We start from the raw sequence: 20,978 nt of genomic DNA, 5'->3' as shown, positions 1-20,978 counted from the left end.
CCTCCAGCTTCAGAGCGAGGAAATCACGATGGTAATTCCCGGAGCCAGATACATCCGCGAAACGACCAGCTAGGTTGTTAGCAATCAAGAGAGGTTCAGTGACGACTCTGCCTGCAATGGAAATTCCCAGTACAGAAGATGACCTTAGGATACCCGAAATACATCGAAGTTTAGTCCACACTTCAGATGATGGAGTATGTGACGTCATAGACGACACATATCTCTCGCACGAAGCTTTCTTACTTTGGCGAATAAGAACTCGCGCCTTAGCGCAGAGCTTCTTAAATGATAACAAGTTGGCCATAGTTGGCTGCCTACGATAACGTTTATGGGCTCGACGGCGTTCTTTGGTAGCTGCTCCAATTTCTTCGTTCCACCAAGGAACGAGTTTTCGGCAAGGAGGCTCTGAGAAGGAAGGAATGGACTCCTGAACAGCAGCAAGGATAACTTGTGTTATATAAGTTACTTCGCCGTCTACGGTCCACGTGGTATCGGCGTTAAAGACAGCTAGGGATGTGAACTTTGGCCAATCAGCATGTTTAAGAATCCATCGAGGGGGAACCTCGACGGATTTTTGATTCATCAAAGTAAGGATGATGGGAAAATGGTCACTGTCACAAAGATCGTCGTGTGTATTCCACCGAAACAGCGGAACAAATGTTCGGCTGCATAGACTTACGTCTATGCGAGAATATGTGCCGTAACGTACACTAAAGTGAGTTGGTTCCCCTGTGTTCAAAATACATAAATCCAGCTCTGCTATTAATGTTTCCAGATCTCTTCCCCGGGAGCAAGGCATCTCAGAGCCCCATATGGGATGATGGGTGTTAAAATCACCCAATAAGAGGAAGGGAGGTAGAAGCTGATCTATAAGATCAGTGACATCATTTATGTTAAGAGGCTGACCTGGTGAAAATAGACATTACACACTGTTGCTATAACAGGCAGCGGAACGGAAACAGCTACAGCTTCCAGCGGGGTTCTTAATGGAAACTCTTCGCCACTGGAAGCCTGGTGAGCATAATGTCGTCCTGTCGAGTATAGTCGAAAATTTCTCAAGACCGTATCATGACCTGGTCTGAAATTTGTTTCCTGAATGCAGACTATATTAGCCGAATATTCACTAATGAACTGGCGCAGCTCAGCAAGATGCCTATCATAACCGTTACAATTCCACTGTAACAATGCCATGTTGTAGGTGTGGACTTCTGAGGTTTAGGTTAGGAGCAGCGTAATTCTAGCTAACCTAACCTACACTCATATCCCCATCCGACGATGGAGACAAATGCTCCATGTGCATCACCTCGTCTGCTGACTTGATTTTCTTCGACGTAGTCCGGGGGCGGGGTTTCTTCTTATGAGGGGAGAGCGCAGGTTTTCCAGAAGGAACACCCGCTGGCGCGGAATCAGACCCTCCAGGTGGAGGGCGTGAGACCCCATTTGTAGGAGATGTAGAAGAACGCCTGGTAAGGGCACTCTTCTTCCCAGCCGTCGATTCTTGTTTAGACGAGCTGGGAGGTGATTTCCCAGCCTTGGTCGATTTTGCCGCCTCCGCCGGTTTAGGCGCGGCTTTCGCAGACCTCGTGGGGGGGGGGGGAAGGAGACGTAGTCTTCTTCCCCTGCTCTGCAAGCATATGTTTCTTAGCCGGCACAGAATTTCTGGTGGTCGAAGGTTCGGATGGACCCGCCTTCGAGCTCGTTCTCTTTGCGGTGTTGCTCACGGGAGCAACTGCCGCCTTGGGCAGGGTCTTTATATCATGGATCTTCTTCTCACTCAGATAGGTCGGACAGTTCCGATCCCGAGGAGAATGAAGACCAGAGCAGTTAGTGCACTTGTACGCAGTGTGAGCACTCGTCCGCGCCGTGAGCTACTTTCCCACATGTACCACACACAGACTGATTCGAACGAGATACCATGCATTCGAATCTCTGGCATTGATAGCACCGCATAGGAGGCGGGATGTACGGCCTCACATCACAACGATAGATTGTTACCTCGACTTTCTCAGGCAACACTGACAATTTGAAGGAGACCATGAACGCACCCGTGGCAAACGTCTTCACCGTTGACTTTGCGCGTAATGCGCCGGACGTGTGTCACGCCACGGCGCTTCATGTCTTCCATCAATTCATCGTCAGTCTTTAGAATATGATCACGGTGGAAAATAACTCCACGAACCAGATTCAAGGTTGTGTGCTCTTCCACTTTGACGGGGATGTCGCCAAAGTGGTCGCACTTAAGCAACCGATCTGCTTGCAGCGCAGTGCTCGTCTTTAGAAGCAAACCATCATTGCGCACTTTTGTAAGGTCCTCAAGTTCACCGTATACATCTTCAATGTGTCGACTGAAGAGAATTGATTGCACCAGCTTGAAATCGTGCCCATCGTTTCTGGTAGCAACCAGGAACCTAGGGAAACTGGAACCCAGACTAATACGCTGCGCTTGTTCCCAAGGGGTTGCCCCTCTTAGGGAATCAAAAGTTAAGGACTTGGGTAGCTAACTATCCGAGGTGGCAGGCGGAAGTGGTTTCGATGCCATGCCCGAAATCATCCTCCACGAATGCCACTCACTCCGACCAGGGGTCTGTGTAGCCGAACCAAGCAGCCAAGGCAATACCCACCTGGTCATAGCCGGTATTGCCCGGGGTCTGATGCTGGACGATGCCTAATACGGGAGGACTGAGGCAATGGGCACGAGGACTCACTTCCTCCAGTCACCCGCAATAGCATGTACCCTATAGCGTGTACAAGGCACTAAATATAGGGGAAAAAATTAATAAGAATATATCCTTCTAGAATTCGGCTGTGCGGGGACCTGTGTGTTCAGGCGGATACTACTGCCCAGGTACAAGACACTCCCACCCGCCGCTTCCTGGTTGGTTACTGATACGGGCTTTCGAGCGTAGTTACACACGTAGGAGCTCCATCGCCGAGCAGCACGCACATCAAAAATTTTGAAATGGTCTACAACTTACCCTCGGAAAAACAAAATATAAAGGGGGGCCATGGCCACATGACCCTTTTAGTAGCCTCCTACTACACGCAGGGATTACCTGTGGATGTATTAGGCCTCTCCCATCCACAAGAGGTCCGACACATTATACCAAACCGCAATCCATGTCCGCGCCTACTTAGGTCACCCCTTTTTGTCGTCTCTTACGACAGGCAGGGGATACCGCGGGTGTATTATACATGTGCGTCCCCCACCCGCAGGGGGTAGTGTGTTTGGTCCGCGGGAGGTATTTAATTTCCTTCAAGTCCGCCGGCAAGCCGATTAAGACCCCCTATCCGCCACCTGGGACGCGTCACTTGGGAGTATCACCTCTCCCCCTGCTACGTCAGCGTAGTAGGTTCGGGGTGGTCCGTGCATTTGAAATGAGCGCCTTTTAGAAGGCCACCTATAACGCGCACTTGAAACTGTGTAGTGGAAAATATCGAACCTTTATCGGCAGTTGTCTCTACCGTCGATTTATATACAACCTCTGTGGGAAGGTGGACAATTAATTTTCTAAGAAATTTGTAATGTCGAAGTTTTCAGAACTGAAATGTTGTATATTCTTTTTGTGTTGTTAGGTTAATGGCACTGCTATAGATTCCTTCTTCAGTAGTAGGGCTAGGCCGGTTCAAAAACCACAGCGTCAGCACTTTTTCTGCAGCGTTAGCACCCGAGGTCATTGACCCCGTGACGTCACGACCACGTGCTCTTGTTTGAAAACAAACCCAAATGATTTTTGACAACTATCAGCTGCCATCTTTAAACAAGAGCGCATCGCTAAACTCAGTGCTACCACCTTTACGGCACTAAACCTCATAGGTGCTACATTATGCTCGTAGTGGCGGGCAATTTGAAATTCCACGTGCATTTTTACAGCTCTCAGCTGCCATCTTTAATAAGAGAGCACCGTGCTGACATCTTGACGGGGCTAAAGTTTAATAGCTGCTACCTTGTGCACATGGTGGCGTGCATTTTGAAATTCCACGTGCTTTTCTTGACAGCTCTTAGTTGCCATTTTTAAACAAGACAGCATCGCTAACCTCAGTGCTGTCATTTTTACGGCACTAAACCATATACGTGGTGGCGGGCAATTTGTAATTCCACACGCTTTTTCTAACAGCTGTCATCTTTAAACAACAGACTATTGCTAACTTCAGTGCTGCCATCTTTATGGCACTAAACCTCATAGCTGCTACCTTATGCACGTGGTGGCGGGCAATTTGAAATTCCACGTGCATTTTTTAATGATGTCAGCTGAAGAGAGCATCGTGCTGACAACTTGACGGGGCTAAAACTTCATAGCTGCTACCTTATGCACATGGTAGTGGGCAATTTGAAATTCCACGTGCATTTTGACAGCTGTCAGCTGCCATCTTTAAACAAGAGAGTATCGTGCTGGCATCTTAACGGGGCTAAAACCGGACTTACCCATGCTGCAGACAAGCAAGCTGCCCTCCTCATCCTACTACCATCTTAGTTATAAAGCAAGCTGCCCTTGTCGACACATACTTACCATCTTATAGCGAGCTGCCCTTGTCGAGGCATCTTAGAGAAAGTTTTTCACCATACTTAAACCAAGCTGCTGTTTTTGACATAGATTTAAAGCAAGCTGCTCTTCTGAACACTCTTAGATCTTAACCTGACTACTGTTATCTTAACTACGTTGTCTACGGAATTAAAAATATGTAACAGCGTCGTCGTCCTCCTCCTCCTCCTCTGATGTGCAGACGTAGAATTGAAGGATCCTAAGCTTCTTTTAAAGAAGAGGAGGGAGCGGTAGGAGAACGATGAAGTAAGGCTAAGTGATAAAGTATCTGACAAAGTAACAGGCTGTCATTTATCGACCATCTGACTTACCACTTCTCATCTTATGGAGAGCTTACTCTACTTCTGTCCATGTAATTGGGATATCTTCCTCTATTGTTTTCTGTCCTACATCCTCGACGGAGATCTCCTTAGGGCCATTTAGGAGCTTGTCAAAATACTGTCCCATTGTATCCCTGATATCTTTCATATTGCGAACTATATTCCCATCTGTCGCCAAAGCTGTAATGGCTTCTTTATCTGATCTTTTACTTTTTACTATTCCATATATCATTTTCATATTCTCTTTACTGTCTTCTTTCAGTTTAGTTGTAATTTCTTCCGAACTTTTCTCTTCCTTCCCATACAATTCCCTTGACTTCCAACTTCCAGTATTTATATTCTTTCGCCATCTCTTAGAATTTATTGTTGTCTATATTTGGTCGCTGTTGATTCTTCTGTCAGACTTAGTCACATCAAGAGGTTTTTTTGGCTTTGTTCCTTTTCATTATGGCTTCTTTCACCATATCATTCCACCAAGATGTTCTTTTCTCTCTAACTCTTCTGCTTGTTCTTCCACATATTTTATCTGTACTACCAACCAGACTTGCTTCAAAATCATTCCATTCTTCATTACCTTTCTTTGTGTATTATTGGTATTTTAGCTCCGATTTCTTCTTGAAACTGCTGTTTGACTTCCAGATCTTTCGATTTCCAGTCTTTAATTCATGGTTTTTTCTTCTTGTTTACTTTAATAATAGGTTTGGTGACTTTTAGGCCTGCAATGAGGAGTTTATGGTCACTATCAAGGCTCTCACTAGGTATCACTTTTACATCATGCACTTTTTATCCACTTTACCTATCTGTTGATGATCAGGTCTACCACTGATCAATATTGACCATCCCAGCTGTACCCCGTTATCTTGTGGCTATCCCATTTCTGAAACCACAAGTTCTTCACCAGAAATTGGTTTCGTGTACAGAGATCAAGCAGAAGCACACCAAAACACTCTGGTACCATTAAGGAGGCTACATTCACAAACTACTTGTCTGCCTGAGTGTGTTGGCAAGATACAAAGTAAAATTTAGAAATTAGTGCAATTTCATATTACTGTATTTGCCAATTCAGAACATAGTGCTGGGATTAAATAGGTTAAGTATGAGCTTAATGTCTGAAGTCTAAAACAAAAGATTGTTATAATGCCTTGCAAATTTCACAGATCTCCAGTTGCAAGTGAACAGTGTTGTAGGGATAAGGTGATAAGATTTCCTCCATGAGGAGCAAGTATGAATTTGAAAGAACTATAAGCAACTCCTTACAGGGTTGCCTTATTATAAGTAGGAACTTTGAATTCAATTAGGCAAATCAAACATCACTTTTTAGAACCTAAAGTTTTGCTATCTAATTATACACAGGGCTGAAGTAACCAACACTTCTGAAGAGTTGTCTTAAGGCTTAAACAGTTTTTCATATTCTCTCTCTCTCTCTCTCTCTCTCTCTTTTTTTTTTGCTAGTTGTTTTACGTCGCACCAACACAGATAGGTCTTACGGCGACGATGGGACAGGAAAGGGCTAGGAGTGGGAAGGAAGCGGCCATGGCCTTAATTAGGGCACAGCCCCAGCATTTGCCTGGTGTGAAAATGGGAAACCACGGAAAACCATTTTCAGGGCTACCGCCAGTGGGGTTCGAACCTACTATCTCCCGAATACTGGATACTGGCCGCATTTAAGCGACTGCAGCTATCGAGCTCGGTCCATATTCTCTTCTGTCTCCAACAACACACTGGGAAACAGGTGCTAAACTAGTAGCTTCATGGGCTCATTCCGGACATGAACTAATCATATAACATAAAAGACAAAATTTAAAATTTGTACCATGTTAAATTTCTTTATTTTTATTACAACAGTTATATAGAAATTCAGAGATAACTTACTGTACAATGTGCAAAGAATTACTAAACTAGTAATCTAAATACCAAAAGTACAATTCAAGAAGAAAATCATGGAGATGAAGAATGTAAATACATCTATAATACAAAATATACAGTTCCTGTAATGGCAGTGTCCCTATATACCATATATACGCAAATACTTTGCCCATATTTTTATAAAAAATGTATATTTTATTCAGTCTAGGAGTACATAATTATGTACAATTAATGTTATCATTTAGATTTCCACGGCCCGTGTAACTATTCATGATGTATATTTTGGGTTTATGCTGTGTAATGAACTATATACAAACACTCTCGGTGTGGTTCAAAAGTAAACTTTCCTTTCTTCATCAGGAGACAACAGAGAAATGAAATATGACGTATGAAAGGTTGCTAGGAGAAAGCAACGAGGAACTTATAATTGTGTCCTAAGATTTAAAAGGGACAGCATGCTAGACACAACAAATGGCAACCGCAAAGCATCATTCTCTAATGGTCTTGATAATAGGTAGCTATGATTCACTGAGGTTGTCGTTGGCACCTTGTAAACCAAAGATCTGGTGGCGATACGTTTGTCATTTGGACGGAAGGTAAAGACAATCCTGGTCATTTCCTGGATCACCTTAATCGTCAGCACCCTTCCACTTGTTTCACCACAGAAATGGAATCTGATGGCAAAACACTATTTTTAGATGTTCTTGTCATCAAGATCTTTAGGACACAGCATTTATCGTAAGCCTACACACACCAATAGATATCTCCATGCAGATTCTCACCATCACCCTGCCCAGAAACAGGGTATCCTTACAACTAACTACCAAGGCCAGGAGGATTTGTGAAGTGTCAGCTCTACAAGACGAAATTAACACCTTGAGAACCACCCTTGAGAGCAACGGTTACAGCGAAGCTTTGATCTCCACGGTTCTGAAACAGACATAATCTGATGTCTGTTAAGGAAAAAGATGTAAAAGGAACTGCTTACCTACCTACCTTACATACATAACACGACGGATCATATTGCTAAAATCTTACATAGGTACCATGTATGAACTGTTTTTGGAACATCAGTTAAGATTAGGCAACTCCTGCGACCAAAGGACAGTTTGCCTAAATTGCAACACCCTGGTATCTACAGAGTTCCCTGTACTTGTGGCAAGGTTTATATTGGGCAGACTTCCAAAACGGTATGCACTCGCATCAAAGAACAAGTCGTGTATCCGACTCAACCAACCTGATGAATCAGCGGTTGCTGATCATGCGTTAACAACTGGTCATGATGTAATGTTCCAAGAAGTGGATGTTCTTGCCCGTATAAAACAGTATCGCCCAAGAGTCATCAGGAGGTGACTGAAATACGTAAACACCCAGATAATTTCAACCACAATACAGGCTACAACTTAAGTGACTCATGGCTATCTTATCAGAACCATTAGAAAATGATGCTTTGCTGTTGCCATTCACTGTGTCTAGCATGGGGCTAAAATGGCACCGTTTTACATCTTAGGACACCATTCTAAGTTCCTTGTTGCTTTCTCCTAGCAACCTTTCATGCATCCTATTTCATTTCTTTGTTGTCTCCTGATGAAGGAAGGCAAGGTTCCTTTTGAAACGCGTTGAGAGTGTTTATATAGTTCATTACAGGGCACAAACCCAAAATATACATCATGAATAGTTACAATTAATTTCTTGTAAATAAAACTCAAATTAAAGCTAATTTTGTCTTTTAAAATTTCTCCTAAAATTAGGATGCACAGATTAGATGGCATGAAGTATTCATGTACATACGGTAATACTGTGTTTTACAATTGCACTTACACTCTACAGACCCTAGTCCAGGCATTATACAGCTTAAAAACTGACCCATTCACACATACTGAGACAAGGCAGTCACACAAAACATTGCTATAACCTGTACTTATGATCACTAGTACAGTGAAGATATAATACAGAAAATTAACACTTTTAGAAAGATGCAAGCAGTTTTCTCTAGCAAGGTGTTTTGAACCTGTTTGACGGTAGAAGTCTAGATCTTACTATATAAACAGTATTAACCCTTGCCATGCAAGTCCACAAAGAAGGTTTCACACATATCTTTGTAGAGTACTTGTTACAAACAAACATGTTATATATAAAAAAAAAAGTACTACACACAGTCATTAAAACCCCCTTGGTATCTACTCATCTTTGTATGCATACATTCAAAATAGCACCCGTACTGCGAGTTAGTACCTAGTTTTTTCAAATTCTGGTAGAAAAACATAAATGTTCTGTAAAATGTTAAAAAAATCATTCATTAATGGCCAGTCAGAGGAACGATACAAGTATTCTAAATAGTGAAGATAGTAAACATCTGCACAAAATATATTAGTTCCTATAATGGCAGTGTCTCTATACCATATATATGTAAATACTTTGCTCACATTTGAACAACAAATGTATATTTTATTCATTTTAGGAGTACATAGTACTGTAGTCTTGCCAGAAAGGGAAATCTGTTCTAACAGTGAATGGAAGAGTACAGCCAGGCTTAAAAAGAAAAACAACCCACAACCACTTTGTCGATGGACGATCTAAAGATTACTGCATAATATCATCTCGCTTCCTTGCAAAATTAATGTGCGCCAAATCTTTTTTGGTTCAAAGTGCGGAAAAATAAATGCTTGCGTATTTCATAAAACCATTTTTCTTAATGATTCACCATGCAGTTTCGGATGAGTTTCAAAATAAAGATGTCAAGTAGCTGCCTTCCTATTACAAAACCTGGTATTTCAAATAAGTCAACTCCCATATAAAGTTAATATCAGAACCATGTAAAAACATTAAATAAGGGTTCTACAGTATTAAGTAAGGGTACAAGTTCTTGTAACTGCTCGTTTATGGCTCAAGGTCAGCTGACGGTTATTAAATATCCAGAACATTGGAAAGCATGCAGCACGAAGAAAGTAAGATATCAGTGAAAGTTTTACACGCAACTTCAAGAAACAAGTAGAAATCTCCAGGCATTTCACACGTTCCTATACAGCCATTACAAATAGCACACTCGTGACAACACGCGGGTGAAACTAGTCTATTACAAACACCAGGGGAAGATTAAAGAACCCTCATGGCAAATGTGATTAGCAGGTTGCCTACCAAAGAGCATTTATACTATGCAGGATTCATTTGTTGTAAATAAAACAAATGTGTGTCTAAAATTTTCTTTTAAAATCAGTGTGAACGGATTATTGGATGGTGTGGATTGTTCATGTACATAGGGCCTGTTAGTGATGGAGTCTTCTATGCAAGACTTAATATTTTAAATCATCCCTGTCCTAAAGAGCAAGGTGAATACAGTACCATATTTGGCTTTCTACACATAGGTTATTAAAATGCAATAAAATATTAGCATAACTGGAGAGCTGTATACCAAAACTTGTCACTTACGCTAAGATGCAAATTTACCGTAACTTGTTCAACCGATTGGAGACGAAAAACTGGAACTGCCCGTCTTCTGCTCCTAACTGCTGTTAACGACGAAAGATGGGCGCTGCCCGTCCGCCATTTGAATCTCTAATTTCTTATTCATAAATATAGATAGTGCTGATTATTGATATCTGTACTGTGTATTGAAGTTTTTGGAAGTTCCTTCACCACTATCACTTATTTCACCTAATTATTTCTGTGGGTATTTTTTCAGATGTGTGTGGTTTGTTTTTACATTGTGATCATGGCAGTGCCAAGGCCTGAACACAATAAAGTCTATTGAATCTGGTGAATTTAATGAGTGGGTGAAATTGACCGATATAAATTATGATTAATTCCGTACAGGTCATTTTGATGACAATTTGAGTGAAAGCAGCGAGGAGTATGAACGAAAGTGATGTATGTGCGAGTGATTGGGCCCGGATTCACAAGCCGAATAATGTAGTAAAATTTCATTTCAACAGTCAATGCAGAGTCGATCCATTGATTTCTCGACAACTGTTTGAATCTGGGACAGAGGTGTATTTATTCAATTCTTGGGCAATGATTTCTGGATGGAGATCGTAAACGAAACTAATAAATATGCAGACAATGCATTTCTGGCTGGCGGGGATTGTGGTAATAGAAAGATTTATCCGTACACGATATGAAGGCTTATTTTGCCCTCGTCTTAATATCACAGAATACGAAACCTAGCCTAAATGATTACTGGAGCATGAAGAAAGCTTTATATTTCCAGTCCAAGAAGTGCATCATTATTCTTCATCTGGAAAATCGTTTTAAAACACATCACACAAAGAAAAACATACATTAGAACAAAGTTAAGAAATATTCAGTCACAGGGGTCAAACAAGTTAAGAATAAATTTGGTCTTCAATTGGTCGTCACAAAATTTCTATATAAGGTTAAAATTGTTTTTATAAAAATATAAAATAATAATAACTCATATACTATAACTATACTTATACACAGTAGATTAAAAGTAATAAAAGACACATCACACAAAGAAAAACATACATTAGAACAAAGTTAAGAAATATTCAGTCACAGGGGTCAAACAAGTTAAGAATAAATTTGGTCTTCAATTGGTCATCACAAAATTTCTATATAAGGTTAAAATTGTTTTTATAAAAATATAAAATAATAATAACTCATATACTATAACTATACTTATACACAGTAGATTAAAAGTAATGAAAGACTCTACAACACTAATTATTACGAGAAGTCAATATTTTGCGAGGTTTCCTCGTCACCCGACCCTTCTTTGCACTTGATATTTCGTCCTTCCCAGTGTTTTCCTTCTCCTCAATCTGCAACAAGAGAACGTAACATATTGACATATCAGGAGTTTAATGGAGGGTTCACATTTCAGTTAAAGAAATGTGAATGAACTTTATTTACAGAGGGCTACCACCCCAGTCTAATATAAAGTCACAAAATTTGATGCATTTTTGCATCTGTTCTAACGCACTGCATGCATGTGGCCAGAAGACAGCCATTGGCGCAGACTCATGAAAGTGCTTCATTGTTACACAAGATAAATCAATCGCAGAATTCTCAAACTGCTCAGTGACGTGAATTTAATGCATAATTTTGCTACAAACACTAAGATATTAATGTACATTGTATTCAGCCCAGTTTGCAGATACAGAACTTACTTGATAAGTTAGCACTTTGATAAGCAGTAGAAACTTAACTACCTGGATAACCAAATTCAAAATTTCAATTTTTTTAAAAGATGCACATGAAGAGCAATAAAATAAACATACAGTATAATATATAAAATATTTAGGAACATTATGAAGCCTCAAAGGTTGAAATCTAGCACTGTTGAAGAAATTGCTAATTTTTTATTTATTATTATTATTTATTGTTTATCTTTGCAGTAAGAGTAAACAAAATGAAAGTAGCTCTTCACGTCAAGATAACTTAGGATCTGGATAACTAAGGTCTGGATATAATCTAATTTGCATCTTGTATCTCTCTATATTTGTATGGAATGAGATTTCCTCATCCAAAATAGAATTGAACACCATCATTCTGTAAGTAAACAAAAATATCAGCTCTTTGTCTGCAAGGCTATACGTAGCAGGAAATGTCAAATTTCTCTGTTAATATTAACTATATATTTAAAAAAAATGTATAGTGTCATAAAATTTAGTCATGTGTGTTTCTAGTGTCTTTACTATATAAGGAAAAATAAGATATAATTGCAATTATTGCATTTTTCATCTATCTAAGATTCATTCTATCTTCTTCCCAATGGCCTTTTCCCTAGCTACCTGAGGGCCGGCCCACTTTTACAACCGGATGCGCTACCTGACACAAACCCCATGAGGAGGTATGTATTCAACATAGCCTGTTTCTGTGGTTGTTTGTGGTATATGTGTTGTATGCAAATGAAGATGTGTGCATCAAGTATAAAATATCCAGCCCCCAAGCTAGAGGAATTGACCAGATCCAGCTAAAATCCCTAAGCCAGCTGGGAATCCAACCAGAGGCACTCGGAACCAAAAGCCAGTATGCTGACCTTTCCGCCAATGAACTGGAATGAAGGATAACATCTTACATATTTACTGTACAAACTATAATAATGGTGATATTTAGATAAACTATTAGCATCGCTACCATAGAAATGCCGTTCAGTCATCATGGTAACTGGTGAAGATGCAGTTCGCTGCAATGCAGCACAAGAAGGCTGATGTTAAAGTCACTTATGCCAGGTTCCATTTCACAGGGACAATGTATCCAGGCCTCCACAAATAATGTTGAATTATCTAATTAAGACTATTTAACACATCCACTATGGCCTGAATACTGACCAATCCCATTAATAGTTTGTGTCAGTTTACACCAATCACGGTTGATTGAACGAAATATTCCTATTGCACCTGATAAGATATTATTGAAGGTGATAAGCTATTTATTGTTTCCAACATTTATAAAGCAGAGAATAAATCAAATATGGCAGAAATTGAAAAGAGATATGCAGAAGCAAAATTATCATATTAGAATGCAATAAATTCAATTAAATAATACTGTATAAAATACCTATGTTATTTTCATTTTATTAATACAGATTATCATAATCATCATCATCTTCATCATCCGCTTCCAGCTTCCCGGGTCAGGTTGTGAATCAAGGACCTCCATCACCGCCTGTCTCTCCACCATTCACCTCCTTTTTGGCAGAAGTACATCTTATGGTTTTCCTCCCCTCTTCTCTATGCACTCCCACACTGAATCTGACCATCTGTTTCGGGGTCTTCCTCGTGGTCTCCTGTTAACTTCGCAGGAAAAAACTTTTTTTGGCACTCTCCCTCCTCTCATTCTCATCATATACCCATACCACTTTAGCTTTGTTGTTTCTATCCTGTCTTGAACTTTCAAGATTCCTGTCCTTTTCCTTATCTCTTCATTTCTAACTCTATCCTTTCTGTATCACCCTTGATACCTCTTAGGAATTTCTTCGCTGCTGTATTCTACTATCCTCTTGTTTTGTTGTAGTCCACGATCCAGCTGCATAAGTTAGTATGAGTTCATAATAGGTTGAATGTAATACTTCCTTATATTTCTTCAGGGCATCTTGGTTCCACAAAATACCCCCCCCCTACACTCTGGTAGAAGCTGTTTGCTTGTTTTATTCTTTTCCCTGATTTCCTCAGTTATCTTTTCATCTTCTGTGATCCCACTTCCCGAGTACTTAAAACTTTTAATAATAATGCTATTTGCTTTACGTCCCACTAACTACTATTACGGTTTTCGGAGACGCCGAGGTGCCGGAATTTAGTCCCGCAGGAGTTCTTTTACGTGCCAGTAAATCTACCGACACGAGGCTGTCGTATTTGAGCACCTTCAAATACCACCGGACTGAGCCAGGATCGAACCTGCCAAGTTGGGGTCAGAAGGCCAGCGCCTTAACCGTCTGAGCCACTCAGCCCGGCCTTAAAACTTTTAACCAGTTCTAGAATTTTACCATTCAGTTTTCTCTTTCCTCTTCCTTCCCCTTGTCATCACTATTGTTTTACTTTTCTCTGTGGTTACATTCATCCCAAATTTTTCTATCTGTTGATTCCATACATCTACTTGTTTTTGTACTTCCATTTCATCCTCACCCCATATCACTATATCATCTCCAAACAACATGGCTTTTGTTGCCTGTCTTCCCAATATCTGTTAAATGTCCTTATGAATTTCTTCTATGACGAATAATATGGGGGATAGAATACCTCCCTGTCGGAGACCAGCTTCAACTTAAAACCTTTCTGTTTTTCCTATACTAGTCTTTACACTAGTAACACCATTTTTGTACATATCTTTTATCATTTGCACTTCCACTCTTAACTTTTTTTCCCCTTAATGTGTCCCATACCAGCTGTCAGGGCACACTGTCATAAGCTTTTTCAATGTGAATGTTATCACTATGTCTTTTCCAAACTCCCATCTTTTCTCCATCATGTCTTAATGTCAAGATCAGGTCAAACATTGATCTCTCTTTCCTAAAACCATACTGTTTTTCTTCCATTTCTCCTAGATTCCTCCTCAGTCTTCCTTTCAATACTCTCTCAAAGATCTTAACTACATGGGCAATAAGGGTGATCCCTCCGCAGTTATTACATTTCTTTTTAAATATTTTCTGGGATCTCTTTTTTTCCTCCAGATTATTAACTAATCTATACAGCCACTGTAGCCCTACTGGTCCTGCTGCTCTACTGTTTTTCATCTTTTGTATGGCTTCTTGTATTTCTAAACATTCAAATTTTTTTATTTTTTTTTTCCCATTGTTTCTTCTTGCTCCTTCTCATCTACCAGTTTACAGTATTTAATATTTAGCAATTCTGAGAAGTATTCTTCCCATCTTTTTAGTATGACCTCTCTTTGCATCAATATCTGCCCTGTTTCAGATTTTACAAATTTTGTATCTTCCTATTTCTTAAACTATTCTTCACCAACCCATACAAAACCTTTTTACTTCCCTTTATATCCCCATGTAAAGTTTCTGTGAAACTTTCCCTGCTCTTCCGTTTCTCTTTTTGTACTATTTTTTAACATACCTTTTCGGCTTCTTTATATTTCTGCCAATTATCTGTACTTTTGCTGCCTATCCACTTCCTCCAAGCCTTTACCCTGCTGTTCCACTAAGGAGTCTCATTTTCATTTTTCCTCCCTGATAATCTTCCACAGGTGCTTACTGCACACTTTACAAAACCATTTCTGAAACGTGTCCATTCCTCTTCCACACTGTTCACGTATCTTTGGGAATTTCACATTCTCTTGAAACTTTTCCTTTATTTCTTTCTCTTTAACTTCCATCCCTTTATTTTTCTTTCCCTTTTTTCTATTAACTTCATTCTTTTACAATTTCTTAATTTGGCTACCACCACTTAATGGTTTCCATCGAAAACTGCTCTTGGCATTGCTGTCACATCCTCCAGTTGTCTACATTTCTCCTTCTCCACCAGAATAAGATCAATCATTGTCTTTGTCTATCTTCCCATCCATATCTAGTTATTTTTTGTGAGTTCTTTGTTCTAAACCATGTGTATTGCCAAAAATGAATCCATTTCTTCTACAAAAATCTATTACCAAATCTCCTTTTCATCTTGGTTTCCATAACTATAGGGGCCAATTATCTCTTCTTTTCCCTGTCTGTTCCAACATGTGCATTCATGTCTCCCATTATTATAACCTCTTTTGTCTTCAATAAACAACTTTCCAGTTCTTCAAGAAACTTCTAAACAATCGTCTGCAATCCCCGATTGGAGTGCATAAACCTGTATAAAATCCTTGATTCCACTCTTAAGTCCAAGATTTTTTTTTTTGCTAGTTGCTTTACGTTACACCAACACATAGGCCTTATGGCGACGATCAAGTCCAAGTCTAACTTTAATTATCCTGTCACTGATCTGGTCAATTTTATCCACATATTGCACTAGGTCTTCTCTCAATATAACACCAACACCATTTGTTGCTATATTTCCTCCACTCCAATATATTCTATACCCTTTCTTTAATTCTTTTTGACCTGTCCCCTTCCATTTTGTTTCACCCATTCCCAACATTGATATGTCTCTTCTCCATATACTCTATCAGATCTTCGACCTTGCCATTCAAAGTCATGACAATGATACCGATTCTGGTGATGTCTGGTAGCCCACTTCTCACATTTTAGAGCACTGGGAACTGCGTGTCACTTCAAGGGGACGTCTTAGCATTTTCCGAGCCCTCGATTCACTAGCACTCCCTGTTTGTACCTTGGATTCGCCACTCCCAAAGAAATTTTATTACCTTCTGCCTGGTTCAAATTAGGCCACCTCTAACGGAGTTAGACGCCTTTTGTAGCCGCTCCTCTGAAGTACGGATGCTACGGGTTTGTCCCTTCCGCCATCTTCGCCGTTGAGGTCTTTATACCCATAACCCAGGGCAAGGGCCCTCCATATTTATGTCCCCTGGAGAGAGGGTGTCCCAGTATTTTAAAACCCCTAGGAATTGGGCTACCTGTTGGTCCACGGGTTGTATTGGGTATTTCTACCAAATCGTACTGTAGGGACCCCCTATCCACCACCTGGGGACGCGCTCTAGGGGTCAGGCTCCCCTGGTAACTTATTGGAAATTAACCCCGCCCTCAAAGGCTGAGGGTATTTGCAGAGGATTATTAAATATAATAGTAAATAATATAATAAATAGTAAATAATAGTTAATTGTCTAGCCAAATAAAACTTGTGGTTTTACGAATAATGTTATTTGCTTTACGTCCCACTAACTACTCTTACGGTTTTCGGAGACACCAGAATTTTGTCCCGCAGGAGTTCTTTTATGTGCCAGTAAATCTACCGACACAAGGTTGACATATTTGAGCACCTTCAAATACCACCGGACTGAGCCAGGATAGAACCTGCCAAGTTGGGGTCAGAAGGCCAGCGCCTAAACCGTCTGAGCCACTCTGCCCGGCACTCGTTTCATCTTCATATAATTTTCCTCTCATTGTTCGCTTGTAAAATTACCGACAAGATGAAACATACTCTTTGTATTACCCTTGATAATAATGTATATGTGGACATGAAATACCCCTTGTGGACATGCAAGCAACCTGCCGTACTGTAATTCGATGTTGGCTCATCAAGGACAAGCCCAGCGCTTAAAACTGTAGATCAGCGACAGACTCCTAACGCAGGTTGGTTGATATACTTTTGTCACTATGGCTTGATGTTGAAATATATGGAATTGAAGAAGGCTAGGGCGTTCCCAGTAGGCAACTGATTAAGGAAATGTGCAAGAGTTGCCACCATTTTTAAAGAATGATGCCAGCCAAACAAACAAGTCCTAGATACAGTTTGCTTTCCTTATGAATGGCCAACGACTCGAAAAGCAAGCGAAGTAGCCGAAGCAGTAACCGTAACACTCCGGTTGACTGCTGTAGCAGTCGTGCTGGAGCCGCGCCTCATAGCCGGTCGACTGCTGTAGAAGTTGTGTGTTTCTCGGTTGTTTTTAGTTTAATTATGATAGACTGCTGGGGAAGTTCGGCCCTGGAGGTCTCTCGTGACTGCCTTGGAAGTCTATATTTACGGCTACGATTACCAGATGACAGGAGTAACCAGTTTGAAGACGAAAACAATGTGTCCGGTATGGTACTCACTTCGGGCATAGTTGCTCCCCTGGGCCGACGAGTTTGGGCTTCTTGACTTAGCTTAGCTTTCGATCGATTTGAAATTCAGAAAGGCCTAATGACTGAGAAAAGATATACTGCGGAGGAAGCTCTTGGCCTCATACTGGGAAGTGACTTTGAAGAAGATGACTATATTTGTCACCTGATTCTGGTGACCGAACGACTTCAATCATGTTTTCTACTTCAATTAACACGTCGTCGACTAAAGGGTCGGCCTACTTAGATGATTCGACTGAACCTCTCATTGCAGCATGTGGTGCGTGGTGTATTGTTGAGTGCCTCATACGAACGGTTATGAGATTAACTTCATAGACACCGCAACGAATTGTGAATTTATACCAGCCACAGATTAAGAATGTGTCAGTTTTAACCATATCTTCATGTGCCGTCCTGACAATCTCCAACAGCATTTCAGCATGATTTTAACAAGCACTACGGGAACATTTCATTGTATTCTTTTCTGCCCTCTTTATTTCTAGCATTCTTGTATTTTCTTCGTTCATCAATCAGGTCTAGTATCTCCTGAGTTATCCACCGATTCTTAGCTAATCCTTTCTTCCTTCCTTTCTAACATTTCTTCAGCAGCCCTACGGACTTTATTTTTCACGACTACCCACTTTTCCTCTATTGTGTTTCCTCCAGCCTTTCCATTTAGTCCTTGTGTAACATGCTCTTTGAAACAATCCCTCATACTTTTTTCTTTCCACTTGTCTAGATCCCACCTTCTTGCATTCCTTCCTTTCTTCAATTTCTTGAACTTCAGATGGCATTTCATGACCAACAAGTTGTGGTCAGAGTCCACATCAGCTCCTGGGAAAGTTCTGCAATTCAACACCTGGTTTCTGAATTTCTGCCTAATTATAATGAAATCTATTTGATACCTTGCAGTGTCTCCAGGTCTCATCCACGTATACAGCTGTTGTTTGTAGTGTTTGAACCAAGTATTGGCAAATTATGATCAGTGCAGAATTCAATCAGCCGACTTCCTCTTTTGCTCCTTTGTCCTAATCCAAATTCACCTACTGTATTACCTTATCTTCCTTGGTCGACCACTGCATTCCAGTCTCCCATCACAAATTCAAATAACCTTTTACATATTGTATTAAATCTTCTATCTCTTCATATATTCTTTCAATTTCCTCATCATCCTCTGAACTAGTAGGCATATAGACCTGCATTATTGTGGTGGGCATTGGTTTGGTGTCCATCTTCACGACAATAATTCTTTCCCTATGCTGGTCGTAGTAGCTTATCCGCCACCCTATTTTGTTATCTATATATATATATATATATATATATATATATATATATATATATATATATATATAAAATAAGAGTTTTGTCTGTACATTGCTCACAATTTGAAAAGAATGGTATTTCTGTATCGGTCATGTCCATAGTAACAAGGAAATACACTTTTTTCTTTTCCATACTGTGTCTATATGTATGTCCACGCATTACAAGAAAACAGCTTTAAGATAATTTAATGAAAATCGGTATGTAAAGTCGGCTATAAATAATTTTATTCATACTGAGTGAAATGGTAGTTTAGGGGAAGGCCTAAACTTTAATTCTCGAATATTTACATTATTAGTGGTCCTATCGATAAATACTGCATAACTAAAGTTATATAGAATTAAATTTCCGATCATTTAAGTCATACATTGTTACCGTACCGGATTTGATAACACAGATATCAATGAATTTGCATTTTTATTGCCAAATCCATATCAACGCCGAGCCACAAGAAAATGGGTTACGGTAACAGAATTTTAATGAAAATCGGTATATAGAGTCAGGGAATAAGAAACTACAGTCTAAGCTTTGAACACTTATTCACCCTGGATGAAATTTTAGTTTAGGGGAAGGCACCTAAAATTAAATTTTTAAATACCTATGTTATTGGTCATATCAAAAAGTACTACATAACAAAAGTTATAGAGAATAAAATTTCCAATCATTTATGTTTCATTAAGTTATACCATACCGACTATGATAAGAATTGTATTTCAGAGTCAGGAAAACTAAATGGGAAGACCTACATTATAGTAAGCGCATAACACTAATGAACAATAACATTACAATGACCATTATTTGTTGTGATGTTCTTTGTCTCTTACGCTGCTACTGAACTTCAATACATAGGATTATACTGCATACTTGAGTGTAACAGCCTGACTGAATATTGGCGGGAAATGCAGTAGCTGGGGAGTTACAAAACTTTCTTTTTTAGCATGCCATTTCTCGGGTTCATACATTTTCCGACACTGCTGTTACGTAACACACTGATTCATCATAGTACTCCAGCTATTCGATCCCTACTCTGACGCGCTGTTTTGAATGAGCAGTGTACACACTTCAGGCAGAGCCTCACTTAGTAGCAGCAGCAGCAGCAGCAGCAGCAGTAGCAGTAGTAGTAGTAGTAGTAGTAGTAGTAGTACGACCTGGTCTAGAATTACAATTCAGGCCTATTCCAAATTATAGCACAATTCACTAAACTCAAAATTCAACCCTGAAAAGAGCCGTTTCTTAAGAAAAGCTTTTTCATCTTCACTTTTATTAAATTATACATGCTTCCTTTTTATTCCAAGTTAGCAGTGAAGAGGGGGTTTCTCCTCCGATTTGGAGGAAGAATTTGCCGTTTAGTCGGATAGATTTTTCCGCCGCCAGTGTAGTGAATTGAGATTTTCCGGCTCATCAGGTACTCCTAGGAAACAGGTTAGTAAAAGGGCATAGATTATGTCCTGGGACTCTCCACTATTCAACCCCCCTCCCCCCCCCCCCCACCGAATAAAGACTAAGAGTGTTCACGGATCACGGCTATCTGAGTGTTGGTCATTCCAGCTCTGGAACTTCGGACTGTTAGATCGGCAGCGTAGTACTCTTCGTTAAAAGTGAGAAAATGTGTGGTTTTTCATTTGATCAAGTTATTTCATATGAAAGCATTACTTTTAATTGCGCCATTCCTACTGACGTCATTGTAATGACCTATGTTCATTTCAGTTGGGAAAACCACTCGGACAGTCTTTCTGAGGACGTAAAAAGGCTGATGGAGTGAGAGTGTCTGCCATTATAATGAGAACTCCCCAACTGATTGTGACTGATGGTAGGCAA

General features: G+C 40.1%; 1 protein-coding gene across 3 annotated transcripts in view; it reads right to left on the bottom strand.

The window, feature by feature from the left end:
• Window positions 1-6,679: 6,679 nt before the first annotated feature.
• Window positions 6,680-20,978, bottom strand: part of LOC137496951 (kinesin-like protein Klp61F) — a 298,626-nt gene continuing 284,327 nt past the window's right edge. For all 3 annotated transcript variants that reach the window (XM_068225129.1, XM_068225130.1, XM_068225133.1), the window contains one exon: window positions 6,680-11,508. In XM_068225129.1, coding sequence (XP_068081230.1) covers window positions 11,407-11,508 — 102 coding nt within the window. In that variant the 3' untranslated portion in view covers window positions 6,680-11,406. The remainder of the gene's footprint in view (window positions 11,509-20,978) is intronic.

Source organism: Anabrus simplex, chromosome 1 (genome assembly GCF_040414725.1).
Source record: "Anabrus simplex isolate iqAnaSimp1 chromosome 1, ASM4041472v1, whole genome shotgun sequence".
Taxonomy (NCBI): Eukaryota; Metazoa; Arthropoda; class Insecta; order Orthoptera; family Tettigoniidae; genus Anabrus; species Anabrus simplex.
The sequence above is the reverse complement of the archived record's forward strand: the minus strand, read 5'-3'. Positions and strand labels throughout refer to the sequence as shown.